The sequence below is a fragment of the Mustela putorius genome, unplaced genomic scaffold (assembly GCF_011764305.1).
Source record: "Mustela putorius furo isolate JIRA1106 unplaced genomic scaffold, ASM1176430v1.1 tig00000253_pilon_pilon_pilon, whole genome shotgun sequence".
Classification (NCBI taxonomy): Eukaryota; Metazoa; Chordata; class Mammalia; order Carnivora; family Mustelidae; genus Mustela; species Mustela putorius.
The window spans coordinates 2,798,534-2,821,560 of record NW_025421329.1 but is presented as its reverse complement, the minus strand read 5'-3'; the positions used below and the strand labels follow the sequence as shown (position 1 = coordinate 2,821,560).

General features: G+C 39.6%; 1 protein-coding gene across 1 annotated transcript in view; it reads right to left on the bottom strand.

Annotated features, from left to right (window-relative positions):
- MACROD2 (mono-ADP ribosylhydrolase 2) overlaps positions 1-23,027 on the bottom strand; it is a 1,942,726-nt gene that overhangs the window by 147,852 nt on the left and 1,771,847 nt on the right. The window contains exons 9-10 of the mRNA XM_045078428.1: positions 18,365-18,446; positions 4,390-4,434 (exon numbers count right to left, since the gene is read on the bottom strand). Of these exons, the coding sequence (XP_044934363.1) occupies positions 4,390-4,434; positions 18,365-18,446 (127 nt within the window). The remainder of the gene's footprint in view (positions 1-4,389; positions 4,435-18,364; positions 18,447-23,027) is intronic.

The window sequence follows — 23,027 nt, the reverse complement described above, 5'->3', positions numbered from 1 at the left end:
AAGTACCCTGAAGGGACTAGTGCTTCATTTTTTAAAAAAAAGTGATAGGGCCCTCCTTGGGTAGTCAGTGGGCATGGGTACATGTTAATTATGAACAGTCATCTACGACATTGGTATCATTTCATAACACCCATAGAGGCATTCAAATGAAAGTCACTGATGACACATGGCCTCTGTGCCCAGATTTCTACTTGTGGGGCAGCAGAAACAACTCTCCCTTTTGATCTGGAGAAGCTGAAGGAACATTCCTCCAAAGCACCCCAAACTTCTCCTAGGCAGTATATCATATGATCTATGTTGCCTCTCTTTCTGACAGAGGTTGGAGACCTGGAGCTTTGCTCTGAGCATAGCTTTGTCACCTAAAGAACTCAACTGCACTCCTCACTCTCGTGTAGCTGAACTGCCGTAGGTGGCCCTTGATTTTCTGTCCCTGGTTGGGGCCCATTTTAACAATGCATGGTTTTAGAATGGAAGGACATGGGGAAACATTTTCTAAGCTAGGATTAAAGAAACTGATAAAGGACTTAAAGGGAATCCTCAGCTTTTAAGCCAGTTTGTCTCTGTCATTCTCCATGGGGGCAGAGCTTCACCTTGAGGATGACCTTGTCTCACACCACCTGAGATGCTCCTGCCTCTAAGTTACTTTTAGAGTCAGAGACAGAGTGTGAGCTTTGGGGTCAGACACACTTACGGCTCTCCTTATTTAAGCCAGGAAATAATTCCTCTCAAGCCTTGTGTAGTAACAATCCTTGGCTCCTAGACTTGATTCAAATGTTAAATGAGTTCATGTATGTGGAGCGACTGGCATGAGGTCCATGTTGATTAAAATCTGGTTCAGCAGACACGTGCTGGGGCAGACGTGAGCCAGCTGACCACACCTATCTCTCCTCAACTCCCGCATTCATTGACCTCATGTTTGGTAGCTCAAACACCACCACAATGAGTGTATATTTACAATAATGAAATATACAGGATCCCTCCAGTTGGGTTTCTCTGCACCCAGAGAGTCAGGTTAGCAGCACCTTACTGGTTTTGGGTCTTCAGATTATTTTTCACTATCATTCACTAGCTTTTATTGGGCAGTTATTTCTCCCAAGTAGCCTTTCACTAATGTTAGCTGCATTCATAAAAATCCCTCCAGCATTTCTACATGTATGAGAAGAAGAGGCAATACAGGATGGAGGAAAGGCAGCTCTTAATGGTCTGGTTAGAGACCTGTCTTAGAGACCAAGACACCCGAGGATGAGATCTAAACTGAAGCCAGCTTCCTCACCAACATCTGGCAAGGCCAGTGGCCCATCATGGAACCATTCTGCCCAGAATTCCCCTTGATTTCAGCACTCCCATATTAGAAAATGGAGATCACTTTTGCAAGCCCATTCTGGCCTGGTGGCTCAGCGTCTTTGGGGCATCGAGTGTGACTTTCACAGCTGCATCCTGCTGCTGGTCACAAAACCCCCAGGAAACCTGATGAGACTAAAATCAGAACTGATGATCCGATTAAAGTGCCCCAAACCTCATATGCTGACTCAAACCTTGCGGGCTCAGCATTAGCATTAATAATGATTTTCTTAAAATCACTCAGTGGTTGGGAGAGCTAGCTGCATCTCATTAAGAAGTCAACTCCCCCCTGCCTAGAAATGTGTACTTATGGCACTTAGGCAAATGGTCCTTAGCCAGATAAAGTCCTTAAATTGGCCAGCTGAAAGGGTAGTACTCCCTATGGCTGAAGGATATTACAAGGATACTTCACATGAGCAGGATAAAGGAGAAGACAAGAAATTGACGTTAAATTTAATCCAAGATGGGGTGACCACTTAAAGTCTTTTTTTCAACGTACGGTTCTTTTAAGCAATAAGACATCCCTCATGAGTATGGAAATGGATATTCTAATTGAAATTTCACCTTGGGCTTTATGTTTTACAAAAGGCAGAGTCCTTGTCTCAGGTTGGATTTTCTCAGAAATCCCTGAGACAGGATTAGAGAGCAAATGCTTCATTTAAGAAATTACCCCAGAAAGTGCCAAAGGGGTGTAGGGAAGGGAGACAGGAAAGGGAAGGCAGCTGATACTGGGTGTGAGCAAGTTCCACTGGGGAGTTCTGGGTGTTGGTATCAATCTCGTTGTCCAACACCACACTTTGCCAAAGGATACATGAAATGTGTCTAGTCTGAATTGAAACATGAATGTAAAACACACACACACACACACACACTTCAAAAACTTAGAATGGAAAAAAGATGTAAAATATCAGGCTCCTGTGATTACTAGAAAATCTGAAGATAAGCAGGAGTCTCCCATCCTATTTCTACCGGACAGCACTGAATCATAACCTGCCTCAGTTGTACTGCACAGTTCCCCCAACTCTTGCCCATTGTTGTCTGAGGAATACTCCAGACAAACTAATCCCCTGGCACTTTGAGTTTGCTTTCCTGACCGGCAAACAATGCTCAGCTGAGGGTCACAAGAACTTTCCTTAGACTGCTGTGGATATTGTAAAGTAATGGCGGGTACCATGGATATACAGGCAGGGAACTGACAAATGTTATTATAGCAGTAATACCTCTTTTGTTTCTGCTCCTGGCTTGTAGACCCTCCCTTGACTTCTCCTGCCCTCTGAATCCACTGCCCTGGGGAGACCAAGGGAACCATAGGACTGAGGCATGTTTGGACCGGAGAAGAAGCTAGAAGCTCGACAGGAGTTATGATTGTTGCTCCTGTGAGCTGTTACAAAGAAAAGACCTGCTGGTATCTTTCCACGAAGACAGTGGGAAATCAGGGGAGGAAGAGAGATTTAACCAGGAGAAAGGACCATTTTAATCAAACCTTGACTAACAGAGATCGTTTACCTCAGAATTTCAATTGCTCCCTGTTAATGGAGCTGCTCAGACTGAGGTTGTCGGTGATTAATGGATGGAATTCTGGCATCGAATAGCAGGTTACACAAAATTAGGACCTCTGAGATATCGATTTTAATTTTTGAAACCTGGCCCCCTCTCATACCTAGAACAGTGTGCTTGCCAAAATGGGAAACATGGAGTACTTATACTATGGAATTAAGTTCTATACCCTTCCAATAACTAGAGGAGAAACAAAGAAGTGATAATTTTCATGTTTGCTAAGATCCAAGAAACATTTCAGGTATATCTCCTTTAATTGCCAAACAAGACTATATGGTAACATTTATTGACCAAAGAGGTATAAACTAAGGCCTATAGAGAAAACTTTTACCTAAAGTCCATAAATGGAGGAGCTGGGATTGAATTTAGGCCTATTGATTTCATGAATTCATTAATAAGCACATACCGAGTGGCTCCCTTAGGCCAGATCCAATGTTTGCAACCACTAGATTTCCCTCATCAAACACTGGTTTTTCTTGAGGAGTAGGCACACATCTTAATTTCTGATAGTGAGAAAAATATATCCTATGTACCAAATATATGTACCAAAGATGGCCACAGCAAGTCCTCAGGTCCCATGTATTTGACGAAAACCTCACTGCTCCCCATCAGAGGACTGAGCCTATTTTCTCTCCCCATGAACCTGGGCAGGCTTCTTAATGACTGTTCCAAAAAGAGTTTTGTGGAAGTCATTCTGTGGGACTCCTGAGGCTGAGGCTTAAAAAGGGTACAGCTCCTGCTGGCTCACTTTGCTGTCTCTAGAGAAACCACTTTGGAGCCTGGCTGCCATGCTGAGAGGAAGCCCAGGTTATTGAAGGAGGCCATGCATAGATGTTTCAGAAAATTGCCCCAGCCAGGGTCTCAGCCGAGAGCCCCAGAGCCAGTATCAATCGCCGGCCAGACATGAGAGTGAACAAATCTTCACAGGATTCCAGCCCCCACCCCCAGCCACTGGGGCATCCTGATGAGGCCTCAGACCTTGTAGAGCAGCAGGATGAAGTCAGCCCTGCTGTGCTCTGTCTGAATTCCTGACCCACCGAATATATGAGCAGGATAAGCAGATGCTTTAATCACTAAGCTTTGGGGTGATTTGCTACACAGCTCTATTCGTTATAACATCAGGTTCCATTTTTACCTCAGCTTTCAGAAAGCTGAAAGTCTACTGCTTAAATATGCTAATTGTATAAGCCACAAGAGTTAGCACAGCTACTTTCTCATTTTATAACCTTGAGTGTACATTTTTATTTTTTTCTTTTTTGTCTTTTCATGCCAGTATAGCTAACATGCAGGGTTATGTTGGTTTCAGGTGCACAATATAGGGATTCAGCAATTCCTTACAGTACTCAGTGGCCATTAGGATAAGTGCACTCTTAATCCCCTTTACCTATTTTATTAACCTTGCTACGTTTTTCTTTGAAAAAATGTGAGGCGTACATAAACAACACAATGATCTTTGCCTATTCTCTATGAATAAAATCATAAATTTAGTACCTGAATCTTCTTTGATGTCAACACCTTCTTCTTCATTATTATCATCTATTTAAAAAAAAGAGAGAAAAGACAAAGAAAAGTTCATACAAAAGCTAGAAACCCCAGAATTCTCCAATCTAATAAAAATGCAAAGGCAAGAAAATACTCATCAGAAACCTGGTAGACCATGCATTTCTATTGTCTTATATTATTATGCTAAATAAGTGTAATGTAATGTAAACAGACATTAGAGCACAATTTTAATACCTAGGGTTTATGCTTCTTTTTAAAAATTGTTAGATATGTCTAACAAAACTATATATGTAACAATTTGTTTTGCTTTTAAAGTTTCACACAGTCACTTTGGTCATTTCAAAAGGACCAAAAAAAAAAAAAAAAAACCACACACTTTAAATGCTGCATTTTTTGTACCCATGAAAGGGATGCACCCTTGCCTTAAGTATTTAGAAATGTGGGGCTCACCATTTGGATGTAGGCTGACCCCTGGGTTCAATCCCCGCACTGCTCCATGGAAAGTGCTAGTTTGCTATACTTGCAAATCCAAATCTTTAACCAAGCAAATTCAAGTGCCCTTCCCACAGCCCACCCCAGTCCTATCATTCTCACTTGACTCCCCTCATCCCAGTGAAACCCTCTGTAACTGGGCAAGGACCCATGCTTCCACTGTGCTCTGGGTGACATAGTTGCTTTCTGAACTTTTGACCTATCGTCGTCTCTTCTCCGTCACTGTTGCTCACATCCAGGCAATGCTGAATCCTGTCTTCTTTCTTTTTCCTCTATTCACATCACTACTACTCAAATTCAAACTTCCCTATTTGGTGATTTCTTAATGTGCTCTTCCAACTCCTTTTACACGTAACTGCCAAATCAATCTTCAAACACAGCTCTGATCCAGTTCACAACTGTTCAGTGACTCCAGTCTGCCTGAAGAGAAAGGTCTAGACTCTTTGGGGTCACACTCAAGGCCAGCAGTACCTGCTCTGACCACTCTTCTCGGTTTCCCCTCCTCTGTCCCACTCATGCTACCACCTTCACTCAAGCCCCGCACGATTCTGTTTTCTAAGATCTCTGTTAGTTTCCACTACCTGCCTCAGTCCTGGAAGCCATAATGCCTTTCTCCATCTCTGTTCACACTCATCCTTGGAGCTGAGGCACCATAACATCTGCTCCATCCAAGTTTGAGTGAATAGTCTTCTCTTCATTGTAGCTTATTTTTAACACCTTCTGAGTATCAACTTTAAGGACGTTTGGGCTGAGGTCTGCATACAGCTCCTTCACCCACCCATTCATTAGGCATGTGACCATGGAAAAGTTACCGGCCAGTTCTTAGTTTCAGGTTCATCAGCTATAAAGTGGGATAATAATACCTCCTACATAGAGCTGTTGCAAGAATTAAATGAGATAGTATTACATAAAGCGTTAGGACACCTACTGAAATATTAATATATATTATATAGTATATAAATATTTATGTTTAAATTTATATATAATATATAAATTTATAAATTACAAATTAAATTGATTTAATTTAAAAATAAAATTATAAATTAACTATATTAATTTATACATACTATATATTACATATTATATATAATGTTATGTATTAGTTATTATTGCTACCAAATCATGAGTCTACTTTTTAACATATTTGTCTGGCAGATGCCCATCTCTAGATCATAAATTCTACAAAGTTGAAGACTGTCTTATGTTCCTTTTTTCCCCTGGTACATAACGTGATTAATTTTATACATGAAAATCCATGAAGAAATTTCTGCTGAATTAAAATTTTTAATTTTCTCTGATATTTTTAGTCAAATTGGAGAATTTCTGTGTTTATATTTCCTATCTATCTCTTACATACCAGGGCAACATGGGTCTACATGATGATTTGCAAACAATGATGACTCAGTAAGGATTTGTAATTTCCTCTCGGACATATGCTTTACATCCAATAATTTCTTGGCTAAATTTATTCAATGTGACACTCTTCAAAGTGCTAATTATAAGAGAAGATTATAGATATACCAGTAACTGGGAATGGAAAATGCATTTAATTTGAGGTTTTAGGAAAGTAATTCTTGACAGCCATAGTTAATTTTTGGAGAAGTAAATTTTCTTCCACTCAGATTGTTATAAAATTAGTGATTTTCTATATAACTTATTCCTTTCATCTTTTTCCATGAATAGAATTTTGGGAGAAAGAATATCTTTCTCTTAGAAATATAATTTTCTAACCAAATCATTTATCAAAATGTTACAAAGTAAACTCTTCATGGATTCTTGCCTGACCTTAATATCTTTAAACAAAATTTTATTTTTCAGAACCATCGAAAATACCTAGAACCATCTCTATGGCAACAGACTTTCTGGAATCTCAGAAAGGAATGAAAAAGAGTTTCCACAGTTCCCAGGGAAAGATAAAGGAAGAGCCAAAGATCCCTTTGCTATGTATATCTGTTTGTCAACTCTGTATATCTGTTTGTCCATGTGGCAAGCGCTCATTGGTAATCTTTTGTATGTGTGGCTTTATGTCTGGGGAAATAGAAAATACCAGGTTACACAGGTGTCTAGAAACTTATCATTAGTAAGGAGAGTAAGACATGCAGATACATCTGAACATGTAATAGAGAGGAGTCAGTGCACTTACAAATGGGTGACAGGGGAGGGACAGCTGCTACTGGGAAGGGTTTTTGGAAAATGTGACATTAGAGCTGATATTTGAACTTTATAAACTATACTGATAGCATCATCCCTAGAATGTCCCCAGGTGTGGAAGGATCAGACTTGATGTTATTATCCATTTATGCATCCGTTTCACTCATTTATCCATATGGCAGTTAAGAGTATATTCAGGATCTGGATTCAGACTGCTTGGGTTTATTTCCAGGCCAAACCACGTGGAGCTGTGCAGTCTTGGGCAAATTACGTAAACCTACACCTCAGCTTTCTTATCCGAGAAATAGGGATAATAAAAGTACTAACTTTCCAGAGTTGGTAAGACATCCTACATGCAAAGTGCTTACATGGAATGAGCATTCAGTAAATAGTGGCTATTAGTGTTAACGGTGTCTTTATTATCACTACTTTCCCTTCTTAAACAACCATTTACTGACCGACACCGCATGTTGGAACTATGGAAGACCTGGAAGATAGAGCTGACAACCTAATCCCTCAGAAAGCTCACAAAGAAGTGGAAGCAGCGGTCAGAAGAGGAAGTAACAAATTCTCTGAGGCAAGTAGTCCGAGGTTTTACTGGGAAACAGACAACAAACAGCCAAGTCAGAGAGAAGGTCGATGAAAGATTTCCGGAAGAGCTGAGGCTTCCGTTGAATCCTTAAGGGCGAGTTAGAATTAGCTAGGAGGAAGGAAAGGCTGCAGTGCGATCTGGGCAGATGTGGGTGCCCTACTTATACCCCCTTGTTCCTTGACATTTTCTTGCTCGCCAGCCCAACTTCCAGCCACCAGCCCCTGGGCCTCTGCCTGAGGGCTTTCTCTGGGCTGCTGGAGACTGCTAGAGAAGTATCAGGGAATTAACATCTCCAAGATGGCAGCCTTTCACAAGGGACTGCCAGGATTTGCATATAAGTACTCTAGTTCCCTTACTTCTCTAGTGGGCTCATTTGGAAGCTTCTCCCACAGTCCTCCCCTCCCCATCCCAACCCTGGCTTTGAGCCAATGGTTAATTTCATTTATAATTAGGCCCTACTCTCTTCCTTCCCTTTCCTGTCCTTTCCCACTCTCCTGCTGGTGATTCTTGGGGTCATCTCCCAAATAAATGACTTCCACTTGAATTCTTGTTTTTGGGTCTGCTTCTGGGGGGATTTAAACTAAAAAAAAAGGATAACTGGTCTGAAACACAGGGAAAAACATTTGTGAAAATACATGGATACAAACAGCCAAGATGCTTTTAAGGAAATAAAACAAGCTTCCGAGTGGCTGAAGGGAGGAGTTACAGGGGGATCTGTGGGTAAACTGTCCTGTTCTAGCCGCATAATGGAGGCTCTTCCTTCCTGGGTATGATGGTCAATCGCATGTGTCAATGTGACTGAGCCATGGAATGCCCAGATATGTGTCACACAGGACTCTGGGGGTGTCTGAAAGAAATTTCAGATGGAAAGTAACACTTGATTTGGTAGACACAATAAAGCAGATAGCCCTTGTAATGTGTGGTGTGGGGGCTCATCCAGTAAGTTTAAGGTTAACCCTCCCACAAGGAAGAGGGTACTATAGTGTTGGGAGAATGGATTTTTCCTGCCTTTGGACTCAAACTGAAACACCGGCTCTGCCTGGGTCTCAAGCTTGAAAGCATTTGGATCGAAATGACATCACTGGCTCTCCTGGTTCTTAGGTCTTCAGACTCCCACTGGAACTCTGCCATCTGCTCTCCTGGGTCTCTAGCTTGCTGACTGCAGGTCTTGGGACCTGGCAGCCTCCATAATTGCATGAGCCAATTCCTTATAATAAATTTATATCTACATCTATATTTATATCTATATCTAAATCTATATTCAGTATTGGTTCTCTTTCTCTGGGGAATCCTAACACCTTAGATTGAAGAATTTAAATTTTATCCCGAAAATTACAGGGTTACTAAACAACTTTAAGCAGAAAATGACACACCAGCTTTTGAGAGAGAACATTTTTCATAAGTGAAATTTACTAATAAACTATAAAATGCACGCCTTCATATTTTGGTATTATTTATATTAAAATCCAGCACAGAGTAATTTTGGTCTACAAAGCACCTAATGTGCTGTTACTTATTAATGAAATCCACTTTAGTTCAACATTATTCTATAAAATGTATTCACTTGAGTCATGTTTATGCAGCACATTTCTAGCAAGAATTTTTCTCTAACAAAACCGGGAAACAAAAAAGCAATATATGAAAGAAGAGGATAAGCCTATGGAGATAAGGAGGCATGCCATGCAAAATTTGGAAGCAGTTAAGACACCGATGATAGAGCATGGGCTCAGAGCCGCTGCCCTTTTAACAGTTCTTCAAGCATCATGCTTCTTTGTTAGAGGATGAAAAGGTTCTAAGCCAAAGTTTTACAAATATCATTTCAAAATAGAGGGCAGTCTATCCGGTGGCATTGTGGCATTGTTCTGGGTGTTCAGAAATGCCAATTCCAGGAAACCTCCCTCCCTTCCTCCTTCCCTTCCTCAACAGAAAGGACCAGTGGCTGAGGCTCCATTTCAACTGGGGCCTCTTTGATCTTTCTTTCTTTCTTTCTTTCTTTCTTTCTTTCTTTCTTTCTTTCTTTCTTTCTTCTTTCCTTCCTTTCCTCTTTCCCTGCCTTCCCTCCCTCCCTCCCTTTCTCTCTCTCTCTCTCTCTTTCTTTCTTGAAGTTAATTTCAGAATGGATGCCAGTTTTATTCACCGCACCCCTCTCTTTCTGATTACCCTGCTGAGTTCTGCACAAAAATTACAAGTCTGACTGGAGTCCTTATTTTGACCACGTAGGAGTGTGAAGACCAACTGGTTTCCCCAGGAAAACCAGTTTTCAGTAATAGCTTTGTACACTTCAGAAACCCCTTTAAGGATGTGTCTAACCTACTTTGAAGTCTGTAATATCTACTTCACCTGCTTTGATGGAAGACAGAGTTTCTTAGAGGACAGAGCATGCGGTGGATTTTGGAATGACTCGACATGGGTCTTACTCCTTTATCTAGAGTTGCCGTAATGAATGCAGTCTTTCGGAAAGTCGATGGTATAAAAACAGATTATGAAACCCCACAGAACTGTAGTCTAAAGTGTGGTCTTGGACCAACAGCATCATCACCACTTGGGAACTTGTTAGAAATGCAAATTCTTGGGTTCCACTAAAGATCTATCAAAGCAGAAGCTCAGGGGAGGACGCTGATACCTTTTTAACAAGCCCTCCAGGAAATGCTCATGCAATCTCCAGTTGGAGAACCATTGTTCCAAAGTAATGGCCTTTGGGTGCTGGAGGAAAAGCTTTCAAAAACATTAGATGTCCTACTTTTTCCAGATCCAAGCTGAGCTACTTGGTGATTTCTGGCCAACACTAATGCTGGTGAGGGGTACCCACACCAGATGGTTGCTGGGACTGAGGAATAGTCGTTCTCTTTGTAAGATATATGTTTCCTCCAGCGTTGGAAATCACCCACCTATCACACAGTTATTGTCACCCATGGTTAGGACCCTAAGATTGGCTAAGAGACATGTATGTGGATGGAAACTTGCTTCAAAGAGGACTGTGTATTGCATGGAAAAAGAAGTGGGTTATGAAGGAGAAAGTGACCCTTACGGGCTACTAAGGCAGTCTCTCCACTCCCCCAGGAAAAAAAGGATAGGCACCTGAAATACCTTTGTCAAAATTTCTGGGGCATCCACACAAATGGGCAGGTCTGTCAAGCAGACCAATTATGAAAATCTTGTTGTTGCCTTTTTTTTTTCCCCCATGTGCTCTTAAGTTCTCTATTTTAAGGCTTAATTCCTTCACAAAGGTGTCTTCTGTATCCCTCACCTTTTAAATACTTCATTACTAAGGGCTTCTAGGAGCAATTTACCTTTGTATAGAGAGGAAATATTATTAGCCAAAATAAAGGGCTCCAAGCTTTTCAGGATTTCTACGAAATACAGAAGATGTTGGTAAGCTCATGGCTTCTTGTGAAACTTGACAAATCAGAAATGCCATGCAAAGGAATGATTGATAAAGGGGACTCCCTTGCAGTGCAGAGCTCTTCCATTAAGTTGAAAACCTTGACCTACAGCATCTAACAAATTGCTAAACCCACTTTCTGCAATGTAATTGATAGGACTATGAAAAATTAAAAAAAAAATCATAAGCCTAAGGTTGTCCCCCTCCACCCCACCCCAGCTGGTCCTTGGTCAAGAGGAGCACTCAAATCTCATTAATTTATAAATAAATCAATAAATAAAAGGCACTGCTTGGAAAAAAAACCTGCATGGTTCTGCTGTTTCTGGCTTGGAAAATGGGGCATATAAAGGCACACATTACCGAGATATCCAATTTTAGAGGAGAAAGATGGGGTAGGGGAAGGATTTTGAATTTAGTTTTAGATATGTTGTGTTGGAGAGGCCTGGAGATGTCAGCTGGAGATGGCCTGTGCACAGGTGAATATACCAGAGAGGTATGTTCCCGGCAGGAAGAGAAGTAGAAGACTGAAGTGTCAAAAGGATAAAGTCTGTCCAGTCAAGTAAGACAAGGGCTCCATAGGGTCAAGGGAGTCACATGACCAAACTCGCACTGGTTTCAGTAACCATGCTGGACCCATCAAAGAGTTCTCTATGATCTCAACAGTGATAGCTATAATAGGATATTGGAAATCATTAATCTCTCTGGCTTATGGAGTGAACAGCAACTGAAGGTGAAAACATCAAAAAGTTGTAGCAGAGGGTCCCAGTTAGGGCCACAGATAAAGCAGAATAAAAGCTGGTGGATTTCCTTTATTCCGCTGCTTATTTTGATCTTTATCCTTACCTTTATGTCTTATTAGAAATTATTTCATTCATATACTGTACCTTGAAAAGGGTTTTGGCTCCCCCTGCATTTGCCTCAATATCTTCACCTACGGAACAGAAACCAGTCTACCCAGGACATTTGAAGGGTTTTTTTCGGAAGCACCGTGGAGGGGTTTCTGTAAATATGCCCATAGCATCTCCCTTCTCCAAGCTGCACTTTGTCTTGCCTTTGTTTTATCAGAACCTCCTAATGAGATCAAACTCTGCTTAGTCAAGGTTCATGTCCCCAGGTCTTTATGCATTCTGCTGTTTATAAGCATTGGCTACACACACCACACCGTCCCCCTTTTTGAAGGGACAGATTGCTTTCAGTCTACGCCTGCTGCTTGTTCCTTCATTCAGGTTGCTTGGTTACAGCAACACTTCACTGGATTTTCATTGAAGGCAAAATGTGTTTGTAGCTTTTGAGGCCCATCAAGTGGAAATGGTTAGCACCCAGTTCCTAAGAGGGCAGTCAACTCATTTATGTCACATTACAGAGAACATGTCTTGTATAATTCTAAACATCAATGAGATCCACACATTAAAGGTGTACAAATGTGCCCAAATGTGCCAAGTCACTGTAAATATTCATAATTAAAGAAATTTCTGAATTTTTTTCTTTTTCTACTTTGCAGTTTTTTGTCCCCTCTACAATGAATGTGCCATTTGGGGAAAAAATGTACAATTCAGACTGGGTAAGCAGGTTTTTGTGTGTGTTTCTTTGACTTATGCAAAGACAACTGGTGAATGAGTTTGCTAGTGCTGCTATTATGAACTTCCACACACGTAATGGCTTAAAACAACCAAATTTGTCATCTTTCAGTTGTGTGGGTTTGCGGTCTGACCTGGATCTCAGTGGGCTGGCAAGAAGATGTCCGCAGGACAGTGCTCCCTCTGAAGGTTCTTAGGGAGAATCTGTTTCCTTGCTTTTCTGTCTACCAGAGTCTCAGCTCGTGGCTCCTGTTTTCCATCCTCAAAGTTAGTGACCCACATCCCCCTGAATGTTGTTCCATAGCCATATCTCCCACTCTACCTGCTTTTCCTATCTTTGAAGGATCCTTGTAAGGACTCACCCAGGTAATATAGGATAATGTCCCCATCTTTCTGTCAGCTAATTAGCCACCTTCATCTCATCTGCAATCTTATTTCCCCTTTGTAATGTGACCTAACATACTCACAGGTTCTGAGGCTTAAGGCGTCTTTAAGGGAAGGGCATTTTTCTTCCTACCACATTTTGTAAATCAGGAAGCACACTGCTTTGCCTAAAAAGTGTCTTGAGGAGTAGAACTAAGAATAATCCTATCCAGAAATGAGATGATTTCTTATGGGATCAAGTACATAGGCTTAAAATAAAGGTAATTTTTGAGCTTTTTTAGTTTTCAACTTCACTCTCTAATAAAAAGGATATTTTTCTTTCTTTTTTACCTTATTCTTTTCTTCCTTCCATCTACCCTTTCCACCTCTCATCTTTCCTTCCTTTCATTCTTTCTATTTCTACATTTCTCTTTCATCTTTCTTTTGTTTCTCTATGGTTCCTCATTGACTTGATTATAAAGGGATAATACCACAAGGACAAATGACAAAATGGGAAACTCCCTGAAACATATATTTGAAAAGAACTAGGAACCTTACTATACAAATCTGTACTACTTTTGTAATAAGAAGTTATATACTTTTTAATTAAGATGGTCACAATAATTAAAATACTTCCTTTTAAAATTATAAGAAAACATGAAAAAACAAAAAAATTTGTAATAAGAAATAAACATGGATATTTTAAAATTGATGATGTTCGGTCTAGATACCTCTCTGAATATTCATTTACATTTGTTGTTTATTTTATTTGGAATTGGCCCATTACTATGTTTGCACATGATGAAAGTGAAGCATAAAAAGGTTAAGCAACATGCACAAAGTCATACAATTACATGCTGATGAGTGTCAGCATTTCTCAGTTAGGGATCACTAATTGGACATACTTATTCCACAAATCCTTCCATCTGAACTGCCCTTCCTCTCTATGTTATTTACAGAATCCTTGGCATCACTTCTCTGCTCCTGCTTAACCTTAAAGTACACATTCTTCATGAAACTCGCCACAACTACCCTGGTCCTCAGACATATCTGTCTCAGAATTCCTGAGTACTTTGACCATATCAATGCTATACTTGATTACTTGCTAGTATTGTCTTCTAATTGTTCTGCATATACTTACCTCTCAGGCATATTATAAGAACAGTATTTTCAATGCAGCAGTGGACAAAGCCTTGGGTATATAGTAGACATATAATAAATTATTTGTTGATTGATGGACAGAAAGGATCATGAATGATGTTGGATGAGAAAAACTTATAAAATCAATGAGAAGAGGAGATGAAGAAGAGGTCAGGTGAACACTTTCTCTTGTTGGATTTAAAAGAGTAAATCCAGATAAAATTTTTAAAAATATCATGCCCATTTGTCAGAAGATATAATTTAAAAAATTATTTTGGAGAAATACTCTCTAAAAAATATAGTTGAGAACCATTGCGATAAACAAATGGAGGCTTTTCTTTAATGTAGGGAGGGGCCTGACAATGGTATTTTTTATTTCCAACATCAGGATTCTTTGATATCATTCCAAAATTGTAAATTTGACATTGTTATTATGAGGTAAATTAATATCCCTAAATTCTCTATTAGAACTTAGATTCTAAAAAAAAAAAATTGACCTCCATATTCCAAATCTGTGAAAAATACACGCAATAAATCCTACATACTAAAAAATATAAACCTTTTATATAAAGAACAAAGATATCTGAGTTGAATCATACAAATATTATTTGTCATAGGCCATCTAATCATGTAGTGTAACTATAAATAATTTGCAACCAAAGTGTATGGTAATTCCATAAAGCTGCTACACTAGACTTTCAAAGAAAACATCTGGGAAGGAAAAAGTCAAATATGCTTCACCCACAGCAAGATATAAAACTGTTGGAAAAAAAAATTCTTGCTGGTTTCTTTCCTTTATGGCTCCATGATTGCATTTCCATGACGGGCTCTGGTAAGGGTAGAGTTGTGTCCCCCAAAATATTTTGTTCAAGTCCTAACTTCTAATACTTTAGAATGTGACTATATTAGGAGATAGGGTCTTTAAATAGATGATCACATTAAAATGAGGTTATTAGGGTTGGCCCTAATCCCATATGACTGCTGTCCTTAAAAGGAGAGGGAGATTAGGACACAGACATACACAGAGAGGACTTCATGAAGATGCAGAGAGAAGAAGGCCATCTGTAAACCAAGAAGAGAGACCTCAGAAGAAACCAATCCTGCTGACCCCTACATGCTGCACTTTGAGCCTCTAGAATTGTGAAAAAATAAATTTCAGTTGTTTGAGCTCCCCAGTCTGTGGTGGTTTGTCATGGTATCTCCAGCAAACTATTACAAGCACTTCACCAGCATACTTTTGTGGTCATGAGTAAGGCCTTTTGGCTTTCCAGTGATCACTTTACTGCTCACCTTCAGGTCAAAGCACTGCAGTGCCTAGATGATGGGGTTGGGATTGATTTTGGTATCCATAATAAAGTACCAATTTGACTCATAGTAGACAGTTCCCATGAGGACATTTACAGGTATGAGAAGAGAAGTGTGTCAGCTCTGAACAATGATGGGCAGCAGATGACATTAGCAATGAGACTTTCTCAGTGCTCCAAATGTATCCTTGAAGTCAAAACCACCCTTTTCTGGAGATGACACTCTGAGGAAGTGAACCTATTATCACTTGTGCAATGACAGATGTTGTTCTCAATTTTGAAATAGAACTCTGTTGCTTCCTAGCCATATGCCTCATTTCCTCAGGTATGCATCATTTTCCATATGAAAAAGGAGGGTTAATATAGTGCCTACTTTCTTAGAGTTAGCCTGAAGATTACTTGACTTTGTCCATGCATTTGGGTGAGAGGCAGCAATCCATAAATGTAGCTTTTACTCCTATCATGAATATTAGGTAGTAGTTTTGCATGTGTTATATCTTGAATGCGATCTAGCCTCACTTGTATATTTTTTAATATATTTTGTCTTAGATTCCTGATTATGAAATGTAAAGACATGGGATTAATAAACCCTAAAATATAGAGATTTTGTTTAATATAAAATGACTTTTTTTTCTAAACTATTATTATTGCACTGGGAAGTGTTAAGACTAGAGATGGTCTAAATAAGCCAGTCTAGGGGGGATATATAGCAAGTCAGAAAAAATATATTCCAATCAAAGATGGTATGGTTATGAATTAACCATAAATTCAAATTATGGACAGATAATGTATATCATCTATATTAGTTGTCACACATTCCATTAAAAGTCACCTTTATTTCATATTGCATATTCAGAATTTATAAGTGGCTGGTGTTTCAGCATCATGGAAATACTCAACAATTTGGAGGAATTTTGACATTTACTTTAAAAATGTGCTTACTATTATAAATAGGCACTGGAAATAATTTCATGAGCATGCTATGATTCAAAGTATTGATATGAAGCTCAAGATGATTTTATTATTATTTCATTTGCTCAAGTACTAAGATGAATGCTGGATTTACTTTGAGTAGCAATATTTCAAATAATTTATTTTCATAATTATTAATACATTCCAGACCACTAAAACTATTCTACTTAGAATAAATGTATAGTATGATTTTTGGCTTTGCACCACTGGAAATCTCTGCTGATGGATAGATTTGTTTTAATATCACTTGATCATACTTATGCAATTATTTTTATCATATGCTAGAGCAAAAAACAGTTTTTATTTTAGAAGACATGAACATGAAAGTTACATCATAATTTATATACACTCAAGAAGTCCAAAATGATGAAAGTGTATGAAATCTGCTGTGGTATTGACAAGATATGAGAATACTTGCATCGCACACCATGGCAAATCACATTTTTTTCATGAATGAACATTTTCTTTTAAGAATACTTAAAAGTATAAAAAAAGAGAATACTTTAAAAATACAGAAATGCAGGCATGGTCTGCTCACTGTGGTTATATAGGAAATAAAGAGAAAGGATGAAACAAAGAGACTGAAACAGAAAAAGAGGTATTGGGTTATGGCGAGAAGAAATTTTTAAATTTAGCTCATACTAACAACTACTTACTCAATAGTCACTAGGTGCTTTACATGCTATAAATTACTGAGTTGCTTAAAAAGATTTTCTTTTAAAGGTAAAAAAAGGAGAGAGGAGAAGGCAAAGGATGGGGGGGGGGGAAGGCCACAATCCCAATCCTCTCCTTCATCACATGGGGAGCCTCTTTGAATTTACAATATGTCCTAGTTAGGGAAATACTGTAGTTAAAGGCTCCAATTAAATACACTTAGCAGATTCACCTTTCAATGAGAAAACTAGAGAGCAGAACTTCACATGACTCAGGGGAACTTAGTCCACCTTGAACGTTAGCACAAAGTTGAACATCAGCACAAAGTTGAACGTCTCTAGCCATTTCCTGTGGCTCTTCTTGACAGCTACTGTGTCCTACTCTGATCTTCAGGCAGGGCATCCTGGATTTACATTTACTGGATGTCTTGGACTGGCTGCCGAGAGGATGAGTGTGCTGCACTCCCTCCCTCCCACCTGCCAGAGTCACCGGCTACATGGAAAACCTCTTGGCTTCCATGGATATGGAAACCTCAAAAGAAAGCTCTCTCTAAGGCAGGCATCAACAATGCTCCCAGTAGGTTGAAATTTCCTGGAAGCCATTCTTACCATGGCTGAGGAAAGTACCTTGAGCATGTGACTTGAATCGCACCATAAAAATAACAAGCCCGGAAGAGGAACAATGGGAGGCAATATTCAATTAACAAGGTCAACCAAATTTAATGACACATTCGATCAATGTAAACAAGGCTCTTTAATAGCTGATATTTTTCCTACATTCTCAAATGTGAATTACAATGAATGAGCACCTTTTGCAGATTGCCCTAGGAAGGGCTGCTATCTTCACTGCAATTTGGGCTGAGAAAATTGGGGTGTTAGGTAGAGAAGGCAGGAAATGTTTGAATTCTGGCTATGAATATAAATGGGCTTCTCACAATTTCCAACAAAGTTGTTTAACATGGTGGATCAGAAAGTAGGCACAGGCTTGGACAACTTAGATGTGTGGGGAATAAATCACAGATCCTGAATTAAGGGCCGGAGGAAGTCTTTAGAAGTCATTTGGTCCAGCCCCTCACTTTTGGTATGAGAAGATGAGACTCAAGAGATGAATTGATTTCCCCAAGACAACACTATGACCTCCTGGGATAGAGAGGTCATGGGCTTAGATTTCCTGTCACCTCTTTGAGTTCTTGAAAATTATGACACAAGTTGCCACAGGTTACTGGTATATGAAGATCATATATGCAACATTTCCTTAAGCTAGGAGATGAAATAGAATATAACCGATGCCTCCACTCCAATCCTCAATTCCAAAGAAAACAAATCTCTTTACTCACCTGCAGGGAAAAACTCGCTCATTTTTTTTTTGTAGATTTTGAAGTCAACTTCTAAGAAGACACAGAAGATGATCCGATCCACCTAGAGGAAAACAATAAACACTCAAAGTGAAAGGAAATATGGTGACCTTGGAATATAAGAAATATTCCAGAACATGGTTTTGGAGCTAAAACCAGATGGAAAAGCCTCCTGTAGCTTGTTGGTACTCTACTGCTAACTGTGTGACAGTGTTGAGTGAAGTTCAAGTGTGCGTGTTAGTTGGGGTGTGTGTGTGCATTCTTTATGTAAATAAGCCCATGGGCTCTTTGGTGGAAAGATGTTATATAAATCAAATAGGAAATAATAAATGACAATAAGCCACTTTGCAGCAAGCCATAAATAAGATCGGAGATTCTGACAGGATACCTAGACTTTATGTCCTGTAAAATAACCATACGAGAGGTGTATAGCAGAATGACAATAAAGTATGTCAGTAAACAAAGAGCTCTTTGTCCTACCCATCTTAGACAAATTTATCAAACCTGTTAGTATTTGAACACAGCCTAAAAAGCTTCTTGCAGTTTAATTTGCATGAAAGTCCCTTGCTTTTAACTTAACATACTCAGAAATGCAACAGAAGTAAAATATAATTAGTTGACAGCGACATGAGGTCAATAGAACTTTAACATAGTAGATATTACTGAGTAAGTTAGTGTCACCTCAAAAGCAAACAGGTGTGTCATCCCTTTTTCCCATTTTGGGAGAGCTTCTCTACATAAGGTGTTTCTTTGAGACCTTCGGAGAGTAGTACAGTAAACAGAGAAGAGAGATGGAGTGTATCTAATAGCTAGCTCACGTATATCTGATATTAAATCAGTGACCCCATTTCTAGTCTTTAAAATAAACATTCCTTTAGTCACTCCATTTTAACAATCTAAAAAAACTTAAAAATTACCCTATCTATCAAATGGCAACTGGTAATTGAATAGAATGTCAAGCTAGGCATTTCTCAGGGCAACAGGGAATAGAAGTGGGGTGCGCACGTGGCAGGACATGAATGAACCCAAATGGATGTCATCTGCCCAGCCCTGCAGCTCTCCCAGCCTGTGGAAAACAGATTCACACTAGGGAAGTTCAAAGTGCCCAGCAGGAGAGGGATGGTCGGGCAGGGAGGGCTAGGACACAAGGAATGGTCAAGGCTCCCCACTGGAAGCTCAGAGACGTGGCTCCCTGATCTCTGCACAGGTCCAGATAGGCTGCCTCCCAGACAGTCGCTGGACTCCCTCACTCTCATCACCAAATACCATGCAGCCCCAGTAATCCTCCCCAGGAAAGGTGGATTATAAGAGAAAGCATCTGGCCTTCAGATATGGAAGAACTGGGTTGCAAATAAACCTTATTTTCTTTTCCCTATATTCACTTGAGTTTCTGGTGTCCAGTCCTTTCTGCATATCATTAACATTTTCTACAAATGCAAAAGCTGTCTCCATCAATTCACTCTTCGGGTGAAATACAAATTTAGTTGAATAAATGATTAGCTATCTGTGCAATACTGAATGCTTGTCTTTGCTCTCCTTATGGTGTGTTTATACCCTGTAGCTAAAGATAAAAATCACAATGATGGAGCAATAGAAACTAGGTACAAAAAATGTCTTCTCTATAATACCATTTGTACAAGTTTTTAAAGCACAAAGATAAAAAAGTGTAGGGATTCATTCATAAGCATCGATATACAGAAACACAACTAGAAATGTCACACGTGAACTTCAGAAAAGAGATTTGAGAAAAATCTAGCAAATGAGTAAAAGCTATTAACTATGGGTGTAGGTACACGGTATATTATTTTCTATACTTTTCTGTGTATTTTTCAAATAATAATTTGAATAATTCTCTTTATAATTAAAAGTCCTAACACCAAAAATAAGACTCTGTGTTAGACATATTCTTCTCTCTGGCTGTATTAAACCATTTGTAATTCCCAAACACCATAATTATTCATATTTCTGTACCTATGATGGTTGACTTTTTTTCCAGGTTTCAAATGGTCAGATTATTTCTAAAGCTACCTAATCGAGATCAAAATCAATACAAGAAAATTTGATTCAAAGCAGATCTAAGGAGACCAAACTGGACAGTCTCATTTTTACTCACGTCTCCCTATCTTAATGGTCACTCAAGTAGAAGTTAACGGGATTTTAAAAAGCACTCCCGGTGCCTGTGTGTCTGTTTGCAGGGGGGAGGGGTAGTGATAGTAATGCTATTCATTGCTGTTAAGGAACTCTCAACCATCACAGAAACTAAGTACAGATTTCTTAAATATTGTAAAGAACTTTAATCCACCTTTTAGCATTTTAGGCTTTGTTACCATGGAAATAGTATGAGTCCAAAATTTAGCAGCCTGATTTATTTTCCCAGAGAGTAGATGAATGCTGGGGGGAAAGTACTTTTATTTTAAACTAATTGAGTGGCCCATTTCCCTGCCCTGACCCTGAGGCATCACACTGAAAATATCTTGGGAGCAAATCAAATCTAAGAATTAACCCTCACTTGCCAAGTACTTTCACGTATGCATATGTGAATGTATTTATAGATGTGTGTATATACACTTACTCTCTGGGGTTATTGTTGGAAAAGAGCTCCATTAGTTGACAAGCTCTGTGTTTATAAACTCATAATGGATATTGATCACTGCTTGTGGTAGATGCTATTTTCCAAGATGGCATGCAATGAGATAACCTGTCCCTCAGACTCTTTTAAAATGTAATGCTGATACTCCTCTCATTGAGAAATGGGATCTCTAATTCCTCCCCTTAAATCTAGGCTTGTCTGTAACTCTGGCAGAAATACTATGTGACTTTCAAGTCTATGTCACGAAACATGATACAGTTTCTGGCTGGTCCTTTGGGGAGGGTTGCTCTTGTACCCAACCTTCACGCCATGAGGAAGCAGAGAGACAACATGGAGAACCCATTTGTTCAAGTTCTAGCCAATAGCCTAGCTGAAAGTGAGTAGCCTCTTGAAGATTTCACCTTCTGGTTTTTGAACTACCCCGGCTGGTGCCACATGGAACAGAGATCAGCTGTTCCCACTGAACTCTGCCCAAATTTTAGAGTTGTGTACAAAACAGAAATACATAGCCAGAAATCTGATATTCTTCTCATTTCTTCCTGTTGCCAATTGTTTGGAATCTTGCTTTTCCAGTTATATAGCATGTGGTCGCTCTTGAAAGGCTCAGACTAAATGGATCAAGATCAAATAGAAACCACAATGGGGTGATAAGAAGAACATAGAAAGGGGCACCTGGATGGCTCAGTGGGTTAAAGCCGCTGCATTCGACTCAGGTTATGACCCCAGGTCCTGGGATCAAGCCCCGCATTGGGCTCTCTGCTCAGCCGGAAGCCTGCTTCCTCCTCTCTCTCTGCCTGCCTCTCTGCCTACTTGTGGTCTCTGTCTGTCAAATAAATAAATAAAATCTTAAAAAAAAAAATAAAAGAACATAGAAAGTCTACTGGGTACATGGCTGAGAAGTTAGAAATCTGATTTATGCAAAGCGGAAAGAGCCTGGTGATCCATACTATCCCCAGATAAATTACCCGAGAATATAAAAGAATGCCTTACAGTTAAGGCTCAGGATTGTATTTTCAATTTCTCTTTTATGCAACAGAACAATTTTGAAAAATGGCTGTTCATTATTTAAATTTATTTTTTAATTTTTTTTTAAGATTTTATTTATTTGTCAGAGAGAGAGAGAGAGCACATAAGCAGGGTGGGTAGGGGCAGAGGGAGAGGGAGAAGCAGACTCCCCACTGGGCAGGGAGCCCAATATGGGACTTGATCCTAGGACCCTGAGATCATGACCTGAGCCCAAGGTGGATGCTTAACTGATTGAGCCACCCAGGTGTCCCATAAAATGGTGGTTCTTGAGAGACTATATTTATTCATTACTTAAGAGATAGTAACTGAGCACCTCTAATTTCTTAGACCTAGTCCATGTGTCACTTTCTCACAAGAAAACCTGCATCAAAAAAAAAAAAAAAAAAAAAAAAAAAGAAAAGAAAAGAAAACCTACATCCATAACTCAGTGCTTTTTCCCCCCTCCCTCAAGACCAAACAATTAGTTACAAAATCTCGGGCATCTTAACTTTACATCCAGTGTTTTCTGTGATATCACCCACATGAAGACACATGGGACTGAGTTTCTAGGCCTGTCACTAGCTCTGTGACATTGGACAAACCCCTGAGTCTCTCTGAAATCCAGCTTTCATGTCTTTATAAAGAAAAGTTTGAATTATATCATGTTTCTTTCTTTTCTTTTCTCTTCTTTTTAAACATTTTTTTTTTAATATCTCAGTGATTGTCTAACTCTGTGGTAATTTTGCGCTATGTCAGCTTAGTTAAGCTGGAATGAAACTTCTCTGAATGGTTGGCCCCTGAGAAATTTCCATAAGATTTTGAGGGCAGAAGAGCAGCTGCAGCCCTTGCACTAGGCAGGGGAGGGTAGCACCCCAGGCAGGTAGGGTACATTGTCGCTAATCAGCTGGAAGTGGGGTAGGAGCTGGGTTCACAGCTTTTCCAGCTCCTGCTCTTTCTCCTACCTCAGGTTCTCTGAGTCTAGGCTGGGCACACACACAGCTCTGCTTCAAGGGGCACCAGCTCCATCTGGGGGGGGTGCACAGCAGCTTT